The sequence below is a fragment of the Sphaerodactylus townsendi genome, linkage group LG16 (assembly GCF_021028975.2).
Source record: "Sphaerodactylus townsendi isolate TG3544 linkage group LG16, MPM_Stown_v2.3, whole genome shotgun sequence".
Taxonomy (NCBI): Eukaryota; Metazoa; Chordata; class Lepidosauria; order Squamata; family Sphaerodactylidae; genus Sphaerodactylus; species Sphaerodactylus townsendi.
The window spans coordinates 25,451,014-25,470,710 of NC_059440.1; the positions used below are offsets into that span (position 1 = coordinate 25,451,014).

The 19,697-nt window shown below is 44.2% G+C and overlaps 1 protein-coding gene across 1 annotated transcript in view; it reads left to right on the plus strand.

Moving 5' to 3' along the window:
• The first annotated feature begins 16,349 nt into the window (after window positions 1-16,349).
• Window positions 16,350-19,697, plus strand: part of MMEL1 (membrane metalloendopeptidase like 1) — a 32,166-nt gene continuing 28,818 nt past the window's right edge. Inside the window, exons 1-2 of the mRNA XM_048519568.1 lie at window positions 16,350-16,923; window positions 17,121-17,284. Coding sequence (XP_048375525.1) covers window positions 16,874-16,923; window positions 17,121-17,284 — 214 coding nt within the window. The 5' untranslated portion in view covers window positions 16,350-16,873. The remainder of the gene's footprint in view (window positions 16,924-17,120; window positions 17,285-19,697) is intronic.

Here is a 19,697-nt window from a genome sequence, read left to right on the forward strand (position 1 = left end):
TACAAAAGCTTTTTTTTTAAATCCAGAAATTAGCAAAAACCAGTAAAACACCGAAGCGCAAATAAGGACCTTTCTGCACAACATGAATTAAATGTCTTGTGAATGTTTTAAAAAGAACCATTTGGGGTGTTTTTTTTTTTGTCCACAGAGTGCGAACAAATAAAGCTTTGGCAGGGAAAGTGGTTCTTTTTCCAACCTCACCTCCACCCCCCAACTCATCACTCGCTTGCCCACCTGCTCATAATCCTTGTGGACTGTTTTCTACTGTGGAAGCACACACTTCCACTGCACCCCTAGCAACCTCACTTTTATATTTCTGTGAGACATAGGCACCATATCTAAGAGCAAGATGAGCAGTTTGGACCTGTTGTGAGCCACAGTGTCATTCTGCAGGTGGCCACTCTAAGGCCCTTTCCGCACGAGCCAATTAAACTGGGATAACACCAGTAAAAAAAACTGGGTTGGAGGGGAACTTCGCATGGATCCTGATCCTAATGCGGATTCCCTCCATGTCCCCCCACCCCCAACCTGGGTACTTCGACAATCAGGTTATGTGTAATTCTTTTGTTTTAACATAGTTTTCAGCCGCGTTAAAACAAGAGAGTCACACATAATGCGATTCTCAAAAAACCCTTCCCCGGCTCTGTGCAGCCATACAAGGGAAATGGGTTGTATCATGACCTGGGGGGGTTGGTCCTACCTGCCTGGATAGCAAAAAAAATGCAGGCAGGCAGGCAGGCAGGCAGGCAGGCAGGCAGGCAGGCAGGCAGGCAGGCAGGCAGGCAGGCAGGCAGGCAGGCAGGCAGGCAGGCAGGCAGGCAGGCAGGCAGGCAGGCAGGCAGGCAGGCAGGCAGGCAGGCAGGCAGGCAGGGGAGTGGGGGAAAGCACCTTCGTGTGAAGACACGTGCCCTGGCCACACGCTGGGTGTCCATGGGACAGTCAGCCATGCGAAGGGGCCAGGGCAAGGGCAGGTTCATATAACCCGCCTTTTTCCCACTTTTATTGGCTGTGCAGAAAGGGCCTAAGAATTGCAGCATGGACCAGAAAGTGGGATTATGTGACATGGAGAACCAATCACAACCCCCTCCTTTGGGTTTGTGTTAAACATTGAAGGACATGAAACATTGAAGGGCCCCAACATCTCATTTTGCTCACCCTTCTGAGATTTGATGACTTTGGCTGAAGTGCTACAAACCCATTGGTTTTAGAGAATCTTTTTTCCAAGGTCAAGCAAATTTTGTGAGAAGATTGAAAGGTGAGAAGGAATTGTTTCTCTCGGATTGGTCTTAAACCAGCTACATAAGTGAGTAAATTAAGGCTAAATGCAGGGGCACATATGAACTGTAAGGGAGAATTGAGCCTGGCTTTTAAAAATACAGCTCCTCCTCTGCCAAACCTTCAGCAACATTCTCTTTTAAGAGTTTTATTGTAGAGGTTTTGGAGGGGGGGGGGGGTTAGATGTAATTGATGAGGGTAGTGAGGCACATTGTTTCCCCCAAATGTCAAAGATGCCACCATTTCATCTCCCTTGTTTTAATTGCTGCTTTGGTTAGGAACAATTGCTGTCAAACTAGCAACTGATGGCTTTTGTCTTTTAGCAAAATGTACTGCTTTTCTCCCCAGCTTAAAGGTGGTGCGATATTCACTTGCTCGCAATGTGCCAAGTTGTAAAAGGCACTTCTGCACGCTGGCAGACAGTTGGAAGGCTTCTCGGAGATGATCAAAAACCCAGGCGTTATGCAAACAGTATCTGGAGTTTCCTTTTGAGCCACAGATTCCGCAGTTCAAAATCCTCTGTTTCTGCAATTGGGACAAGTTATCATAATTAGATTTTCACCTAATTAGAGGTTATCAGATTTCCCCTAGTTTGTTTTTTTATTCTGTGGAAGTTATCTCTGTATTCTATTCTCCTGAATCCTTCTTTAACTAGAAGAGGTTCTTAATTTGGAAATCAGACAGTGCCATAACTGCCCTTTCCTTCCCCTCTCCTTCTGGGTTGTTGAGGACACCTGTGCATCTGGTGATAAAACACTGCAAAAAAGAAATCTCGATCGGTTACAACTAGGGTTGCCAACTCTGGGTGGTACATTCCCAGAGATGTGGGGACAATGGGGTTTGGGGCAGGGAGGGGGTTCTATAGTGGTGTGATGCAATAGAGGCTATCCTCTAGAGCCGCCATTTTCTTCGTCTTCTCAGAGTCCGATGTAATTCCAGGTGATCTCCATTTCCTATGAGGAAGAAGATTTTGAATTGATACCCCACCTTTCTCTCCTGTAAGGAGACTCAAGGTGGCTTACAAGCTCCTTTCCCTTCCTCTCCCCACAGCAGATACCTTGTGAGGTAGGTGGGCAGAGAGAGTCCTGCAGAGCTGTGACTAGCCCAAGGTCACTCAGCAGGTATGTAGGAGTGTGGAAACACATCTGGTTCACCAGATAAGCCTCTGCCACGCAGATGGAGGAGTGGGGAATCAAACCCGGTTCTCCAGATTAGAATCCACCTGTTTTTAACCACTACACCATGCTGGTTGCTCAGCCATGGCTGCAAGACGCATTAAAAGAATTGCACAAATCACGATTCTTGAAAAAACCCAGTTGGGGGGGAAAACCCGGGGTGGACTAGTAGTGGGATTCATGCGAAGTTCCCTCCCAACCCGGGTTTTATCCCACCTTTAACCTGTGTTTATTGGCCTGTGCTGAAAGGGCCCCAGTGTAAACAAAATATTTGTCAGCTGTTATTTAACATTTGCTCAAATACATACATAGTACTCAGATGAAGTATATTAAAAAATCCCAATAGAAGAACTATGTAACCAGACAAGCTAGATGCCTTATCTCTGCTAAGCATTGAAGCAGATTTGTTACGTCAGTTCGATTTTGAGTATGTGAGCAAAGAGTTTTCAATTTTAAAATGTAAAGAAAACTTTCTGTATGAAGTAAGAAAGTTATCAGCAACAGGAAACATTATCTTGTATCTTTGATTCGTGTAAGTTAAAATGCTATGTATCTTCAAGGCAAGAAAGCAACAGAATAATAGGTGTCTTGTTTCATACAAATAATGATATTAATTCATTGGAATATATATATTTTACAGTTTACTATTGTTTCTTTTGAATTATGCATACAGCATATGGGGGTACCATAATCTTTTCAGTGCTTAGGGCCTCTTAAGGTATTAATCCTTTGATTATGTGTTCCTGCATTGCAGGGGGTTGGACTTGATGGCCGTTGGAGTCTCTTCCAACTCTATGATTCGATTATTCTAATCCAGCCCTAGGCCCAGGTGTTAATTGTACCACGTCAAGGGTCAGAAGCTGGCCTCCCCGGTACACCCTCTGTCTTCAGTGCATTTACCTGCAGCTGACTCTGCTGTAACCACTTCATCACAACCTCCAAACAATTGGCAAGGAATCTGGGGTAGTATTAGGCCAGCCACCTATCTATAGATACAGCTAGGTATTGTCAGCATAATGGTGACAACCCAGCCCAAACCTCCAGGCCAACTTGGTAAGAGGATGCATATAGATGTTAAATAAAACAGAGAGAGGATTGCCCCTTGTGGAACCCAGCACACTAGCAAACAGCTTGCCAAGGTCCTCTTTAAACATACAGCCAGGGGTGGGATTCAGCAGGTTCTCACCACTTCAGCAGAACCAGTTGTTAAAATGGTACTTGTAAACAACCAGTTGTTAAATTAATTGAATCCCACCACCAGAACCGGTTGTAAAATTATTTGAATCCCACCACTGCACACAGCATCTTTATGTAACTGTTTGATTAGGTGGCTGTCATGTGGGCATTGGTGGTTTTAAACAAAATACCATCTTGGAAAATTGGTCTAGCCGGTTGGTTGATGCATTGTGACACAGATCGCAGTCCTTTGATAGCATGAAATGGAGCTCGCATATTTGTCACAAGGCTTTGTATGAGCCGGTTTGGACTTCCCAAGCCCAGTTTCTTCCACTTCCTCCCTCCCCTATTGCAATAAAATCCCTTCTTTCAAGACTTCACGGTCAGTTGCTTGCTTATTTCACAACTGGGAAATGTTAGGCATGCACAACCTACAATTTTGTATGCTGTACGCTTTCTAATGTTTTGCATTGTCTTTCTGTTTTTGTAACATGGATTTATGTCTTGATCCAAAGCTCGCTGGAGTCCATAGGTCAACTGGCATTTCCATACAGGTGTTTGTTTACCTCTTTCTTTTCTTGAATTGCATGGTACATCAATCAAACAAATTTGGATATCTTTTTCCATAGGTCAATTGACATTTCCATACAGGTGTTTAGCTCTTTCTTTTCATGAACTGCTTGGAACATCAATCAAACAAATTTGGGTGTCTTAGATAGGGTTGCCAACCTACATGTAGTACCTGGGGATCTCCTGGAATTGCAACTGATTTCTACACTATGGAGGTCAGTTCCCCTGGAAGAAGTGGTTGCACCGAAAGGTGTGCATGTGCTTATTCAGTACAGGTGTGCAAGAAACCTCCTGGTAATATAGCTAAAGCATGATAATTCAGGAGCAGCAGTGGCATAGGAGGTTAAGAGCTCATGTATCTAATCTGGAGGAACCGGGTTTGATTCCCAGCTCTGCCGCCTGAGCTGTGGAGGCTTATCTGGGGAATTCAGATTAGCCTGTACACTCCCACACACGCCAGCTGGGTGACCTTGGGCTAGTCACAGCTTCTCGGAGCTCTCTCAGCCCCACCTACCTCACAGGGTGTTTGTTGTGAGGGGGGAAGGGCAAGGAGATTGTCAGCCCCTTTGAGTCTCCTGCAGGAGAGAAAGGGGGGATATAAATCCAAACTCCTCCCCTTCTTCTTCTTCTTCTTCTTCTTCTTCTTCTTCTTCTTCTTCTTCTTCTTCTTCTTCTTCTTCTTCTTCTTCTTCTGCTTCTGCTTCTGCTTCTGCTTCTTCTTCTTCTTCTTCTTCTTCTTCTTCTTCTTCTTCTTCTTCTTCTTCTTCTTCTTCTTCTTCTTCTTCTTCTTCTTCTGCTTCTTCTTCTCAGTTATTTATGCATGGGATTAATAAATGTTTCCCATCTTGTTCCTTTATGCCTTAGTTTATGTTTTCATCAGTCTTTTCTGTTCAGTCTTTTCACCCAAAGACATTGAAAATGAGACAGATTCTGCATGGGCCAAAACCAGTGGTGTGAAAGCAGTGTGGAAACAATGTAAAATGGTTTAACATGGTGTAAAAGGATTTACACCGTTTCCACACCGCTGTTTTTTGGCCCATTCGGAATCTACCTGAGTGAAATACCCCACACAAAATAATCTTCATACATATAATTGTACTAGGATGGCTTTCTTGTAGTCTTCTATCGAAGTGAAAATGTTTTGATAAAACGCCCATGCTCCAGTTCTGGAATTATTTAATTTTAGACAGTCTCTTAATTCGATTGAGGAACAGTGGATGCAAAGGAGAATCCCAGTTCTCATAACTGCTGATTTGAATTCGATAATGAAAAACTGATATTTGCTGTAATGGTACAGATTGGGGCCTGCGTTCCTTGAAGGTACCTGTGTCTGGTTTGTCAACAATGTCGATCATTTTTATTATTTCCATGATGTTTGTTTTGCAAGGGCTCGGGGGCTTCCCGCAGGTTTCCTGTGGTGCTCTTTCCAAATCTGTCCAGGGTGCTCCATTTTCCTATCTTCCTGTCCCCATCCCTGCTTCATTCTCCCGCACCCCGGGAGTATACAAGGACAACCGTTCTGAATCTGGGAGGATGATGTTTCTGCTTTAATGACGGCTCATCTAAAAACCATTTTGTTTTACTACCATTTCCCCGGGCAAGATTGGAAACTGCGTTATCACTCCCCTTCCTTGTGCATCGTGCGATTTCCAATTTGCCAAGGTTCTGCAGAGCTGGTGTCTTCATTAATTTAATGTGTTATGCAAAATTACCATTGGCATCCCAGCCCTGCCTTGAGAGACTTGGCTCTTTAATCACATTTCAGCTCAGCCAGTCTGCATCAAGCTCTGCTTGGGTGCCAAAGCCATCCGTCAATGCCATCGCAAATAAAACAGCTTGTTAGTTTAAAAGCATAGCTCCTGGGGATCCGGAGAAGCCTCTGCAGCTCACAAGGAATCTGGAAAACCAGGCTCCATGCAGGAAACCTTCAGTAGACAAGCAAAAACCTGCCATTCCTGTATACCTTAGTGCATTCATAAACAAGCAATCTTAATGTAATGCACAGACAGTTTTGTGTTTTGCTCAGGAATGTCAGTTGAGTTACATAACAAGACTATGATACAGCCACATGGATGATCTCTTCAGGCTTAATGAAACATGGCAACACATATGTAATATGTGAGAGGCATCGTGGTGTAGTGGTTAAGAGCAGGTGGATTCTAATCTGGATAACCAGGTTTGATTTCCCACTCCACCTGAGTGGCACTTATCTAGTTCTCCAGATGTGTTTCTGCACACCTACATTACTGCTGGGTGACTTTGGGCTAGTCACAGTTCTGGGGAACTCTCTCAGCCCCACCTACCTCACAAGGTGTCTGTTATGGGGAGAGGAAGGGAAAGGAGCTTGTAAGCCACCTTGAGTTTCCTTACAGGAGAGAAAGGTGGGATATAAATCCAAACTCCTCCTCCTCCTCCTCCTCCTCCTCCTCCTCTTCTTCTTCTTCTTCTTCTTCTTCTTCTTCTTCTTCTTCTTCTTCTTCTTCTTCTTCTTCTTCTTCTTCTTCTTCTTATTTGTCGTTCCAGCCTCCCTTGTTTGATCAGCCAGGCCTTCCAAAGCCAAACAGATTTGTGTCCCTTGAGCATTCTAGCTTGGGTCATTTTTTTTTTACCTGTTCATACACCACCTGTGAACTGATTTCAACCCAGTCAGTTCTGGCATGAAGGATGCTGCTCTCTGTGCAAATGAAAAAGTGGTGCATAGGTTTGTTTTAATGATGCACGGGCTTTGCAGGACAACCCTGGCGTATATGTAAATCCAACAAGCCTGTGTATGTGCCAACAGCAACCAGCCACTGTGGTGAATGTTGCCAATAACACAGGTACAGCGTTAGTTTAACCAACCAACAAATCATCATTGAGAGTATATGAGATTCTTCAGGAGGAAAAATGTTGTTGCAACTAGGTAAGTTGGATTTTTTTATTAATGGTCTTATTTGCAAAACAAAATGGGATCATGGCTTCTTAAAGCTGTCCACAAATCTTTCTGCATGCTTCTTTGCTGCGAGCGTATCCAGGTGATAGCCATCTGGACCAAAATGAGAGTGCTGTTTTAAGTGCCCTTTTTCTGAACAAAGGGTTGTAAAAACTGGGTAATTGGCTATCTACAAGTAGTGCTCATGGCCTGCGCCCTTAATGGACTTTGAGTATGATAATTATTGTTTTAATTGACTTCCTGAGCTGGAGCTAAATGGTGGGTAATGCAATCCAATTAAGTTCAATAAACCTTGCTGGAGAACTCCAACAAGACATATTTGGGATGGAGAAGACTGGTATGTTCTCCCCTAGTGGTGAAGGAAGGGAAATTGAAATAATGAATGTGAAAACATTGGCCTTTTATGCATGTGCTACTTACCCCACGGCTGTTTGCTTTGCAATGGGGTTTTCCTGTGGTTGTTTTTTGTTTTTGTTTGAACAGATTATCTTACCAAAGTGTTCCTAGCAGAGATGATCCACCATTTTGCCTGCCTTGCTGTTTCTGTACAGTCTTCATTTGGGCAAGTTGCGTACCGTCCTCCCCCCCCCCCCCCGCCCCCGATCTTTGGTTTAGCCTTACTTTATTAGGCCATGTCAGTTTCACATGTTTTCACAGGGCCCACCACTTCAGTGATTGACCTACAGCATTAATTTTTTTAAAAGCCCTTCTGATTATTCTGAAATGATAGTCCAAAGGGTGGGAGGAACTGCTGAGGTATGGGTGGAGGGAAGCAGGGGTGTGTGAGAACCCCCTTCCCCCCAAAAAAGCTTAATTCGTAGTGATCTCCATTTTCCCTGTGAAGGGAGAGAAAAAGCCACACTTTAGGAGCTTCTGGGAGCCACAGAGATTCTCCAAACTGAGAGCGCAATGAATGCTGAACGGGGGGAAAATGTGTGCATAAGCAGGAATCAAACCTGAAGGAAATGTACGCACAAAGTGAAGGGGACCGCGAGTATGTAAAAACCCACTGATACTTGGGGCCTATTGGAGTCTCACTAAAAATGGGGGATCATTGGCTCACAGGTAATCTCATCAGAACTTCTTCCAAATCTCAGGCGGCGGTGGCGGCGGTGGTGGCGGTGGCGGCAGTGGTGGCGGTGGTGGCGGTGGTGGCGGTGGTGGTGGTGGGGAGATGCTGCAGGATGATTATTGCAGAGTAGGGTTTGCCAGTTCCTCAGTGGAGCCACAGGATCTTCTGGAATTGCAACAGATCTCCAAATAACAGAGATCAAATCCCCTGGCCAGCTTTGGAGGGTGCACTGAATGACATTATACTCCACTCAGATCCCTCCTCTTCCCAAGTGCTACCTTTCCCAGGCTCCACCTCCAGATCTCTCCAGGAATTTCTCAGTCTTCACTTGATGGTCCTATTATTACAGAACGGTTAGCTTACCACATAAAAGCTTTTCTGATGATTAGATGAAGGAAGGGAGAAAAGCACATACCACTCCAGCTCCTCTACAGCCAGTGTGGTGTAATGGTTAAGAGCAGGTGCACTCTAATCTGGGGGACCTGATTTGATTCCCTGTTCTGTCACTTGAACTGTGGAGGCTTGTCTGGTGAACCAGATTAGCTTGTGCACTCCCAACACACACCAGCTGGGTGACCTTGGACTAGTCACAGTTCTTTGGAGCTCTCTCAGCCCCACATGGTGTTTGTTCTGGGGGCGGGGAGGGAAAGGAGATTGTAAGCCCCCTCTGAGTCTTCTATAAATCCAAACTCTTCTTCTTCTGACAAATAGGCATAATAAATATAAGGCATAACTAGAACTGCCCTTTCTTCAAAAATGTTTTGTTATTAGTTTCATTTTTGTCCTGTCCTTTCTCCATGAAACTTAATGTGGCGCAATAGTCCATCTACCCCCCCCCCCTGTAATCTTCACAACAAATCTGAGAGGTTGCTTAGGCTGAGGAAGAGTAATTGGCCCAAGGTTGTCCAGTGAACTTCATACCAAACTGCGGATTTGAACCTGGGTTTGTCCCATCCGATCGAGCACTTCCACCAGGGCCAAATAACCATCCTTTAAGCCAATTAGAATGCTTGAATGTGTACATATGGTAAAGCAAGCAGCGTTAAGCAGGGAAGCTGAGCTAGACCAGAGAGACAATTAGCCAAAGCCGGTGGCCGTATTACGGTTTTGAAAAAGATCATATGATGGTTCTTCATCAACAAATTTGTGCATTTTATTGCTGCCTTCTCCCCATCTCCTGACAAAGTGAGCTGTCAGCTGCTGCCCTAAACTCCAAGACCTTTCTGAGATACCTCAAGGCTAGAAAACACCCCTCAATCCTCTCCGCTGTTAGGTTTCCAGCAATCCCAACCATGAATGGTTGCCTTTGCTATAAGTTCAGCAGAATATCATCAGAGGGCAAAGGTCAAGCTTGTTGACATTGTAGTAGTTCCTTCTTGCAAAGCCATTCATGATCCAAAGAAATTGGGAGACTGGTATAATGCATACTCTAGAATAACAAACTGATAATTTCTCTCAGCCTCTGTAAGACATGTGGCAGTTTATATGGTAGAGTGGTGTGTAGTTATTGGAACAGCTGTATTGTGAGCCGCCTCGAGCCCTTCGGGGGTGAGGCGGCCTATAAATCTAAAAAACAGACAGACAGACAGACAGACAGACAGACAGACAGACAGACAGACAGACAGACAGACAGACAGACAGACAGACAGACAGACAGACAGACAGACAGACAGATAGATAGATAGATAGATAGATAGATAGATAGATAGATAGATAGATAGATAGATAGATAGATAGATAGATAGATAGATAGATAGATAGATAGATAGATAGAATAGTGGTAAGAGTATCAGACTTGAAGACTTGATTTCGAATGCCCTGAAAGACCTGAATTCAGATTTGAGCATGAGGGGTGGGACGGGGTGTTCCCAGGGATGGAGCTGACTTTGTGCTCTGCGCTTCCTTTGCCACATTCAAGGATGGTTCCCAGAGTTTCCAAGTGAGGTCTCTGAGGTGGATATGCCCTGTGTATTCTTGGTGGTTGATGCATCCATGCCATTTGTTCAGCATCAAGACAGAGCCGCCCCCAGCCTTCTTAATCATCAGATGCCTTAATGCAGATTTTCTGCTATCCGGCCTGCTCATAAGACATGTCTTTTTCACACCACCCAGTGACACTACATTGACAGGAAGATTGTGCTCCTGACTCCAGCCCCAGGCCAGTATGCCTTTCAACTTTGCAAAGACGAGCAGCATCTTGAAAGACGTCACACCACCACCAGCTATCATTCACATGACAACTTCTCACAGCCAATAATACGTCAAAACCTGCCGTGTCTCGCAAGCTTCTTTGATGGGAATTTGCCACAGATTAGTTTGAAATCCTCATGACTTGGGGCAGAGGGGGTCCACAAATGCAAGGCTTAGTTTGAAGGAAAACAGATATGAAGGGCACACGGGAAGAGAAGATGTTAATATGCATTTAACTACACAATTCTTCAGTAGTCACTAAGCACATGACTTAGAGGAGTTTATGCTGGTGAGAAAATAGGTGGGGTTCTCTGGAAAGACGCACAGTGCTTCAGTGGTGCAGCATCTGCTTGGTATGCAGAGGGACACCAATTCAATTCCTGGCATCTCCAGTTATGGATCAGGTCATAGGTAATGTGAAAGACCGTTGCCTGAGGCCCTGCGGAACAGCTGCTTCATGGACCAAGGGTCTGATTCAGTATGGAAGGGTCAGTCCCCAGCAGCTCCAATTGAAAGGCTCAGGTTAAATCCCCAGTTAAAAGACTCAGGCAGTAAGTAGTAGAAAATACCTCAGCTTCATAAATGGAACTCTATTAGATCAGACCAGCAATCCATCTATTCTAGCATCCCATCTCACAGAGCGATCAACCAGTTTTTCTTGAGGTCCAACACGAGGCCGTAGAGGCCAAGCCCTTCCCCTGACATTGCCTCCTGACACTGGTATTTGGAGGTTTACTGCCTCCAAATGTGACTTCAGACCCTGGAAAGCCACTGCCCTTCAGAGTAAATACTGCAGCAGTGGTGTACCTCCCAGGGGGACATATGGGGTCAAATGTCCCCCGGGCTGCAGCCATTTAGTCATGTGGGGGTGGAAAATTGCCCCCACATTCCTCCTCCTTCACCCCGTGTCCATACGCTGACTTCAAGACCTGGTGCAAAAAACATTGTTTAGTCTTGGCGGGGGAGGGCAGCCGCCCATACCGGGGGCCAGGGTGAAAAATTCAGATTTTGCTTTGAACTACATTTTCCCTAGATACGACTCTGTACTGCACTGGTCAGACTCAATATAAGCCCCGCAGTACTTAGTATATTGTTCTTGAGGAAAAAACAGACTAGAAAAAAACCCAATAAGATAACAAAGTCAATAATAACAAAACTTATTAAAACATTGTAATAAAACCATTAAACCTAGCTGTTAAAGTTTAAAGCCAACCTAGAGCCAATTTCTTCATGGAGCAGAAGCATCGCGATGATAATAATTGGAAGGAGCATCCCAGAAGGGGAAAAAGTAAATTACTGCGTCTGGCTAGGAGTGAGGCAAAGAAAAAGGCAACCTCAGTCAACCAAATAATGATTAATTTCTAGGCAGGGGGAAAAGAATGTTTTCATGTAATGTGTGAAGCAAAGCACAACAAACTTACTCATGGAGAGGATTCCACATTTTTGATCTCATAATGAAGCACTGTGCATCTTTCCAGAAAACCCCACCTATTTTCTCGCCAAGGAACTGAACCCACTCTAAGATGTTGGAGGCCCCGCACTTCCACCCCCTTTGCTGCAGAAGATGAGGGTCATGCAACATCTTTTCTGACAGCAGTTATTCAGTATGTTTTTGAAAGTCATGGTTACTCTAGGCCAATTTAAAATTTGGAGTTTCTTTGGTGGTTTTCTGGCTCTCTGAGAAAAATTATAGTTTGTTGTTGGGTCTTCACAAAGTTGCACTGAACGGTGACTGTCGTTCATCGAGTATCTTCTGGGTAGGCACTCGTCTCTCCCTCCTTTCTCTGCTGTAGCCTGCTGGTTACCTCATTGGTGTTCTACCACGCAGGCAAATGGAGAAGTGTGGGAGGAGTGGTTTCCCCATCTCCATCACAAGAACATTTGGGTGGGAAACCAGCTGACTCTCGGCTCTGGGCAGGGGGATAGAGCTCCAGAAATTTCTGGAAGCCTGCACCTTCACAGTCCTATGCATGCATGCCCAGACGGCACTAGGTGAACAACAATTACAGGTAAGAGTAACTTTGTTTTATCTTCTCCGCAGCCAAAATGGAGAAAGAGAGAAACCAGTATGCTGCCTTGAGCCCATATTAGAGGAAGATGGTATGAAAACGTGAAGCACTTCAGTTTAGGAACAGGGATGACTTAGGTTAGGGCATGATAATGGCTTATACAATTCTGCATCGTTGAGAGGAAACGGCCAGACTGAACTTGTTCTTTGATTACCAAAACACTAGAACTTGTGTGCATACAATGAACTTGACAGGCAGTAGATTCACGCAGTAGAACAAATTAATTTCTTCATACAATGCCCAAGTAAGTTATGAAACTCATTGTAACAGGATATCATGATGGAGATTAAGTTTCACTTGGGATATTTTGGTTTGTTTTTCTGTCAAGTCACAGCTGAATCGTGGTGACCCTGAGGGTAGGAGAGAAAGAAGAAAAGAGAAATATGGGGGAAAGAACCTGTCTTTGAACCCCCTTTCAGCTTTTTGAGTGTCAGGTCATTTATGCACATGTGGTCTCCTCCTTCTCTTTGAGATTACATTCCCGTATGTTTTGGTAATCAGTAATAATTGGTAATAATTGGTTTTGGTAATTGGTAATAATCGATAATCAGTTTCATTAATCGGTAATATTCAGTTTTGGTAATTGGTAATAATTGGTTTCAGTAATTGGTAACAATCAGTAACAATCGGTAATAATCAGTTTCAGTAATTGGTAATAATTGGTAATAATCAGTTTTGGTAACGGTAATAATCAGCAAGAATTGGTTTCAGTAATCGGTAATAATTGGTTTCAGTAATCGGTAATAATCAATTTGGGTAATCTGTAATAATCAGTAATAATTGGTTTCAGTAATCAGTAAAAATTGGTAATAATTGGTTTTGGTATCAGTAATAATCGGTAATAATCAGATTTGGTAATTGGTAATAATGATGAATAATTGGTTTCATTAATCAATAATATTTGGTTTCAGTAATCAGTAATCATTGGTAATAATCAATTTTAGTAAGCGGTAATAGTCGGTAATAATCGGTAATAATTGGTTTTGGAATCAGTAACAATCAGTAATAATCGGTTTCAGAAATTGGTAAAAATCAGTAAAAATTGGTAATAATTGGTTTTGGTATTGGTAATAATCGGTAATAATTGGATTTGGTAAGTGTAATAATTGATAATAATCAGTTACATTAATTGGTAACATTCTGTTTCGGTAATTGGTAATTATCGGTAATCAACAATTTCAGTAATCGGTAATAATCGGTAACAATCTGTAATCATCGGTTTCAGTAATCGGTAATAATCAGTAATAGTAGGTTTTAGTAATCGGTAATAATTGGTTTCAGTAATCAGTTATAATCAATTTTGGTAATCTGTAATAATTGGTAATAATTGGAAATAATCAGCTTCAGTAATTGGTAATAATCAGTTTTGGTGTCAATAATAATTGGTAATTTCGGTTTCAGTAATTGGTAGTAATTGGTAATAATCGGTAATAATCGGTAATAATCGGTTTTGGTAATTGGTTATAATCAGTAATAATCGGTTTCCGTATCGGTAATCATCTGTTTCAGTATCATTGGTAGTAATTGGTTTCGGTATCAGTAATAATCGGTAATAATTTGTTTCAGTAATTGGTAATAATCGGTTTCGGTATTGGTAATAATCGGTTTCTGTAATAATCGGCAATAATCGGTAATAATTGGTTTCAGTAATCGTAATAATCGGTTCTGGTAACCGTTAATAATCAGTTTCAGTAATCTGTAATAATCGGTAATAATCAAGACCAAATACGTGGTGGGGCTGCAAATGGGTATAGGGAACCTCTTGGTAGATTTGTACACACCATTGTCTCCTACAAGAAGAAATCAAACCTTAAGGAGTTCTAGTCATAAGTATGTGTCACTTTATTCAGGGTGATTTACTCCCAGGAAGGTCTGCAGCCAAAACCACCTTCCCTCCAGTCAGTCGATCTAGAACCCAGGAGGCATGGTGATCCTAATGAGCAAATCAGAACTTCCCAGAAAGCTCTTTGCAGTTAAGCACTCAGAAGCACAGGAAACAGAATGTGCAAAATACAGTCAATGTGTGAACCAGGGTTCCCCAACATGATGTCAAGTCCAACGAGTACTTCCTCTTGGCGCTCGCCAAGATTTTTTAGGAAAAAAAAATGAATGGGGCCATTCTAAAACAGGAGCTTGTTAATTTGGCTTTTCCTCTTTCAAATAGAGGAATATTTCCACTGGAGAGTTAAGAGGAATGGTAAGCCATTGGGTTTTCCCTAGCAAAGTCTGTGGTTTCATTCTCTCTTCATGTTTTCCTCCTTCATAGGAGGTGTAAAGAGAAAGCATTCCTCTCAGCTCTGCCTCCTTGGGAGGGCTACCATTTTGGTTTCAGCTCCACCCCCTGTAGCAGCCATTTTGGAGCGGTGTTCACCATCCTCTCATAAAATTCCAAAGGGGCCCACATGCTCACAAAGGTTCCCCCCATTATGTAGATAAAACCCACCAGCAATTTCTCACATGCTGCTTCCTTTACGACCCCCCCCCCCCCAATACCAGCTAGTTTCACTTCCCACTCTAAAAGCTGTCTGCCGGGTGGCCCAGCTAGAATCCAGGGCATCTGAATTCCACAGCTCATATAAACAGTAAGGACGAAGGAAACAAGCACAGTTGAGAGCCGGGAATCTTGGTAATACAAGGAGATTGGATAATCTAGGGCTTTCAAGGCAAGACATGTTCAGAGGTGGAGCCTCTTTGGAGCAACCTTCCTTGGTGGTTTCCCATCCAAGTACTAACCAGGGTCGATCCTGCTTAGCTTCCACAATCTGACATGACTAAGCTATCCTGAGCCATCCAGGTCAGGGCAGAGGCTAACTGAGATGACTTTAAATAGACAAATTCATGGAATATCAGTCTTTGAACATTCTTGACAGAGATGGCTACAAAGAACCTCCACGTTGAAGCTGGAAAACAACGTGCTGTAGATGGGGGGGGGGACAACAGGGGAAGAGTTTCGCCACTATGCCATGCTTGTGAAAATCAGTTTGGCTGCTGTGAGAAGCAGAGTATGTGGAAGGACCTTTGAACTGATCCACCTGCACTCTTCTGATGTTCTTCTAATCCAGCAAGGTTGTTCTTCGGTTATTTCAAGAAGCTCAGGTAGAGGAACTCCTGAAGAGAATTTGGATGCTATGTGTGACCTTCTTGACTAGGCCACCACTCCTATGTTACAGATGTTTATTTGTTTATTTCATTTATACCCCACTTTTCTCCCCAATGGATCCCCTAAGCATTCTCCTCTCCTCCATCTTATCCTCACGACAACCCTGTGAAGTAAGTTAGGCTGAAAGAGTGTGACTGACCCAAGGTCTCTCAGTGAGCTTCCATGGCATAAGTAAGGAGGAAGTAGAAGAAGAGAATTCAAATTTATACCCCCCTTGTCTCTCCTGTAAGGAGTCTCAAAGCAGCTTACGAACTCCTTCCCTTCCTCTCACCACAACAGACACCTAGTAAGGTAGGTGGGGCTGAGAGAGTTCTGAGAAAACTGTGTCTAGCCCGAGGTCACCCAGCAGGCTTCATGTGGAGGAGCGGGGAAACAACCCTGGTTCACCAGATTAGTGTCCACCGCTCTTCGCCGCTACACCACGCTGGCACTCAGGATTCAAGTCTGGGTCTCCCAGATACTCTTCTGACACTTTACCTACACCACAGTGGCTGTTGCTACTACACATTTTAACCCACACTATATTAAGGATCTACCTTGTCACCATTTCAGCCAACTTCCTACTTCAGTATTTCTGGGGAGAATGAATGAGAAGTGGTGCATGTTTCAGTACCTGATCTAAAAGGTGCAATAGCTGTGGGTTTTTAAAAATCCTAATGGCATGGATGGGGATATTTTAGGGCTACAGCCACCTACCACAGCAGTGTGATCGAAAGAACAATTTGATCAGGCTCAGCAGAACAGAGAAAGAGCATCCCTCTAGGCAACTGAGAAAGAAGTTAAAAGAGCCTGCCGCAGACGCTGTTTCTTTCTTCCGCCACTTGCTGTTTAAGTGCCGTGCGATTACAAAAATCCTCCTCCTTCCCTCCTCCTCCTTCTCCTCGGACTCATTTGCTGGAAGGAAGCGACGGCACAAGGCTGAGCTGAGAAGTTTTGGCATGGACTTGGGAAGGCAAAGGGTCTGGAGACTGGAAGACCCAACGTACTGGCGGGCTGGCAGCACCTCTGCAGCACCAGCATGCTGGCAGGCTCCCGTGTTTCTTGCTAGTCCAGTCTCTGGTGGGACCTTGTTTGGATCCACCACCTTTTAGTATCAGCTGATGGAACTCTTCAGATCTCCTCCTTGGAGATAAGACACCTGCGTTGTGGGGAAGACTCTTCGGTGAAGGAGAGAAGGACTTTCTTCGGTGGGGTGAAGGTTCTCCTTTCAAATACAAGAGGTCTGTCTTTGGACAGACTTAGCAGGAACTGAAGATGGAGAATGAGGCTGGGAAATCTGTGGACAACCAAATGGATAAATATATGTAATTATTGATCAGTGATTTTGTTCTCTTTTCTCTCTCCTCTCTCCCTTTCCTTTCTGGGTTGGCTCCTGCCTTCGAACTGATGCCATACCCGCTTCCTTGCTTGGGTTCTTCAGATGGTCCTTGGATCTAACGCGCTCCTGGCCGCTTGCGAAGCCGACGCTTGGTCCTAATGGCGATGTCCCCTTCTTCTTTAGAGTAACCATCATGGGGAAATCAGAAAGCCAAATGGATATTGTGGAGAAATCAACCAGACCTGGACAGAAGTCCTGGAACTTTGTCACGATCGGCCTGACCGTGCTTTTGATCCTCATGACTTGTGCCGTGGTGGTGCTTCTAATCTTGCATTCCAGCAGCAGAGGTAAGAGGACTCCTGGGACCTTCCGGGGTTTCCTCCTCCCAGAGATGCAGGCTAAGGGTTGCCCTCTGTAGTGCAAGGGGAAAGAAAAGGCTAGGCAGTCATCAAATTATGAGCAGCTGTATGCCTAATCACACTACAGGTCCTCTTGATCTCATTGTCTGTCTGAGTCTCAGTGCCTCTACAGCACCTGAACAAGGGGAAGGGCTTTCCTAACCTGTGCTATCAGAGACTCTTTACCTTGAGGTGCCAGGAATGGAATCTGAGACAAAATGCAAAGCACATGGTGTTCCCTTTCCCAGTAAACTCATTTCTGAATCTACTTATAGAATCATTTATGCAAGGCTTTGGGGTTGTTGTTTTTTAAGGCACCTCCATTTACCTTAACCGCCTGTGTATTTTCAAACTCAAGAAGTACATCTTGACACGAGAGGAGTTTAGAAATGAGGGAAAGAACCCCTGAGTCATCATGGGCACTGTCTTGACTTCTCACATGGTCTATCGGAGACTCACAAAGGCTGTTTGGAGTACGGTTGATGCTTTTCCAGTCGAATAGCCCAAGTTTTCGGCAAATAAAAGCAGGCTGAGATCCGAGGTCTTCAGTTAAGTTTGAGAAGGGTCTTTCAGTTTCAAATCCTGGCTCCCGCTGGAAATTCCTGGCACTGAGAAAGAGGTTTTGACCATGTCAGAATTTTAGAAGGTGTGTTGAGAAACATCTTGGAGTGGGGAAAATAAAGGAAAAACTACTGAAGATCAGGGGCATACCTCTTAGGGGGACATATGGGGTTAAATGTCCCCAGGCTGGGGCCATTTTGTCATCCCTCCTCCTCCTGACTTTAAGATAAGTGCAATAAAATTTGTTTGGTTGTGGTGAGGGAGGTGGCCACCCATCTGGGGGGAAAACTCCAATTATGCACATGGGTACATTTTCCCTAGATACGCCTCTGCTGAGGTTCATCCAGAATCAAAGGTAGGGTACTTGTTTGGCATGTCGAGGATCTTGGGTCCAGTCCATGGAATCTATATTTAAAGGTTTTGCGAGAGCTGGTTTTCAGAAAGACCCTTCTGTACCTCGATACTCGGGAGAGTGGCTGCCAATAACAGAAGACAATCCAGAGCTGGATGGATTGATTGTCTGAGATACGACATAAGGCTGCCTCATATGTTAATTTGATTGTTCCCGCCCCCCCCCCCCAACCGGACACTGGAAAGCTTAATTGTGCTTATCTCTTAGACAAGCTGCTTGGCAAAGCCAGGATCTATGGAAGATTTCATTTGCAATCATCAGTTTGAATCATTCTGGCTGAAGGCAGAAGGGAACTGGTTTTTGTTTTTGTTGCGAGGGGGGAACCATGAAATCTTACAAAGCAGTGCGGTTTGTGTGCCTGTGAACTGTGTAATTTGGTGTTTTTCTCCCCCCAGAAACTCAAATGCAGCCTTTCATTAGAAGGGAGAGTTTTTAAAGTAACACCCACGCAGAAAGCGTGCAGACGCTTGAGTGGAGGTGGTGGGGAGAGGCGTTGTATTTATTCTACCTTTAAAAGCTCTTTGGAAGGTGCCAATGAGATATTGAAGAGACAGTGCTTAATTAAATAGCACCCTCGGTGACATCCGTGACTTTCATGCCATTAAAGCTTCAGTTTGCCCAAGATTTTGCCTGCCGGGGGCTTCTCAATGGGTCAAACTGGGTGGGTCAACAACAATGAGCAATCCAGATCTTTTCCACTTTGCACCCAAGAACAGGAGAACCCAAGAATATGTCCCAGGGGAAAATATGGGATCAAATGTCCCCGGGCTGCAGCAATTTAGTCATGTGGGGGGTGGAAAATCGCCCCACACAGCCCTCTTCTTTCCTCCCGGGTCCATATACTGACTTTAAGACCTGGTGCAAAAAAAGGTTGTTTGGTCGTGGTCAGGGAGGGCGGTCACCCATATGGGGCGGGGGGGTGGAAAACTCAGATTTTGCACTGGGCTACGTTTTCCTCAGATACGCCTCTGCCCAAGATTGTTTCCTTTTAGGTCAGAAAAATATCAGCCATGATCGGTTTTATGTTTCACTTCTTACAGAGGTTGCTTGCCTGTCGCTTGGTTTACATTCATGCTGCCCTTCCCATTTCAGCTTGAAATGTTCATGCTGATCCAGTTGCAGTTGTATTGGGGGTTATTCCAGTGCAAAGGTTGTGCAAACAGGCTTTGGAGAAGGGACATTTCTGATGGAAAAACTAAAAATAACAGATCATGGGAAAATGTATACCCAAATTCAAACGAGAAAACAAATGTCACCCATTGGAAATATATACACAAGCACACACACACACACACAATGTCATCAGAGTTAACATAATCCTCTAGAGGCCTTACATTCAGTAACACTTTGCAGCAACTTTGCTCATATTTATATCTGTTCCCCATGGTG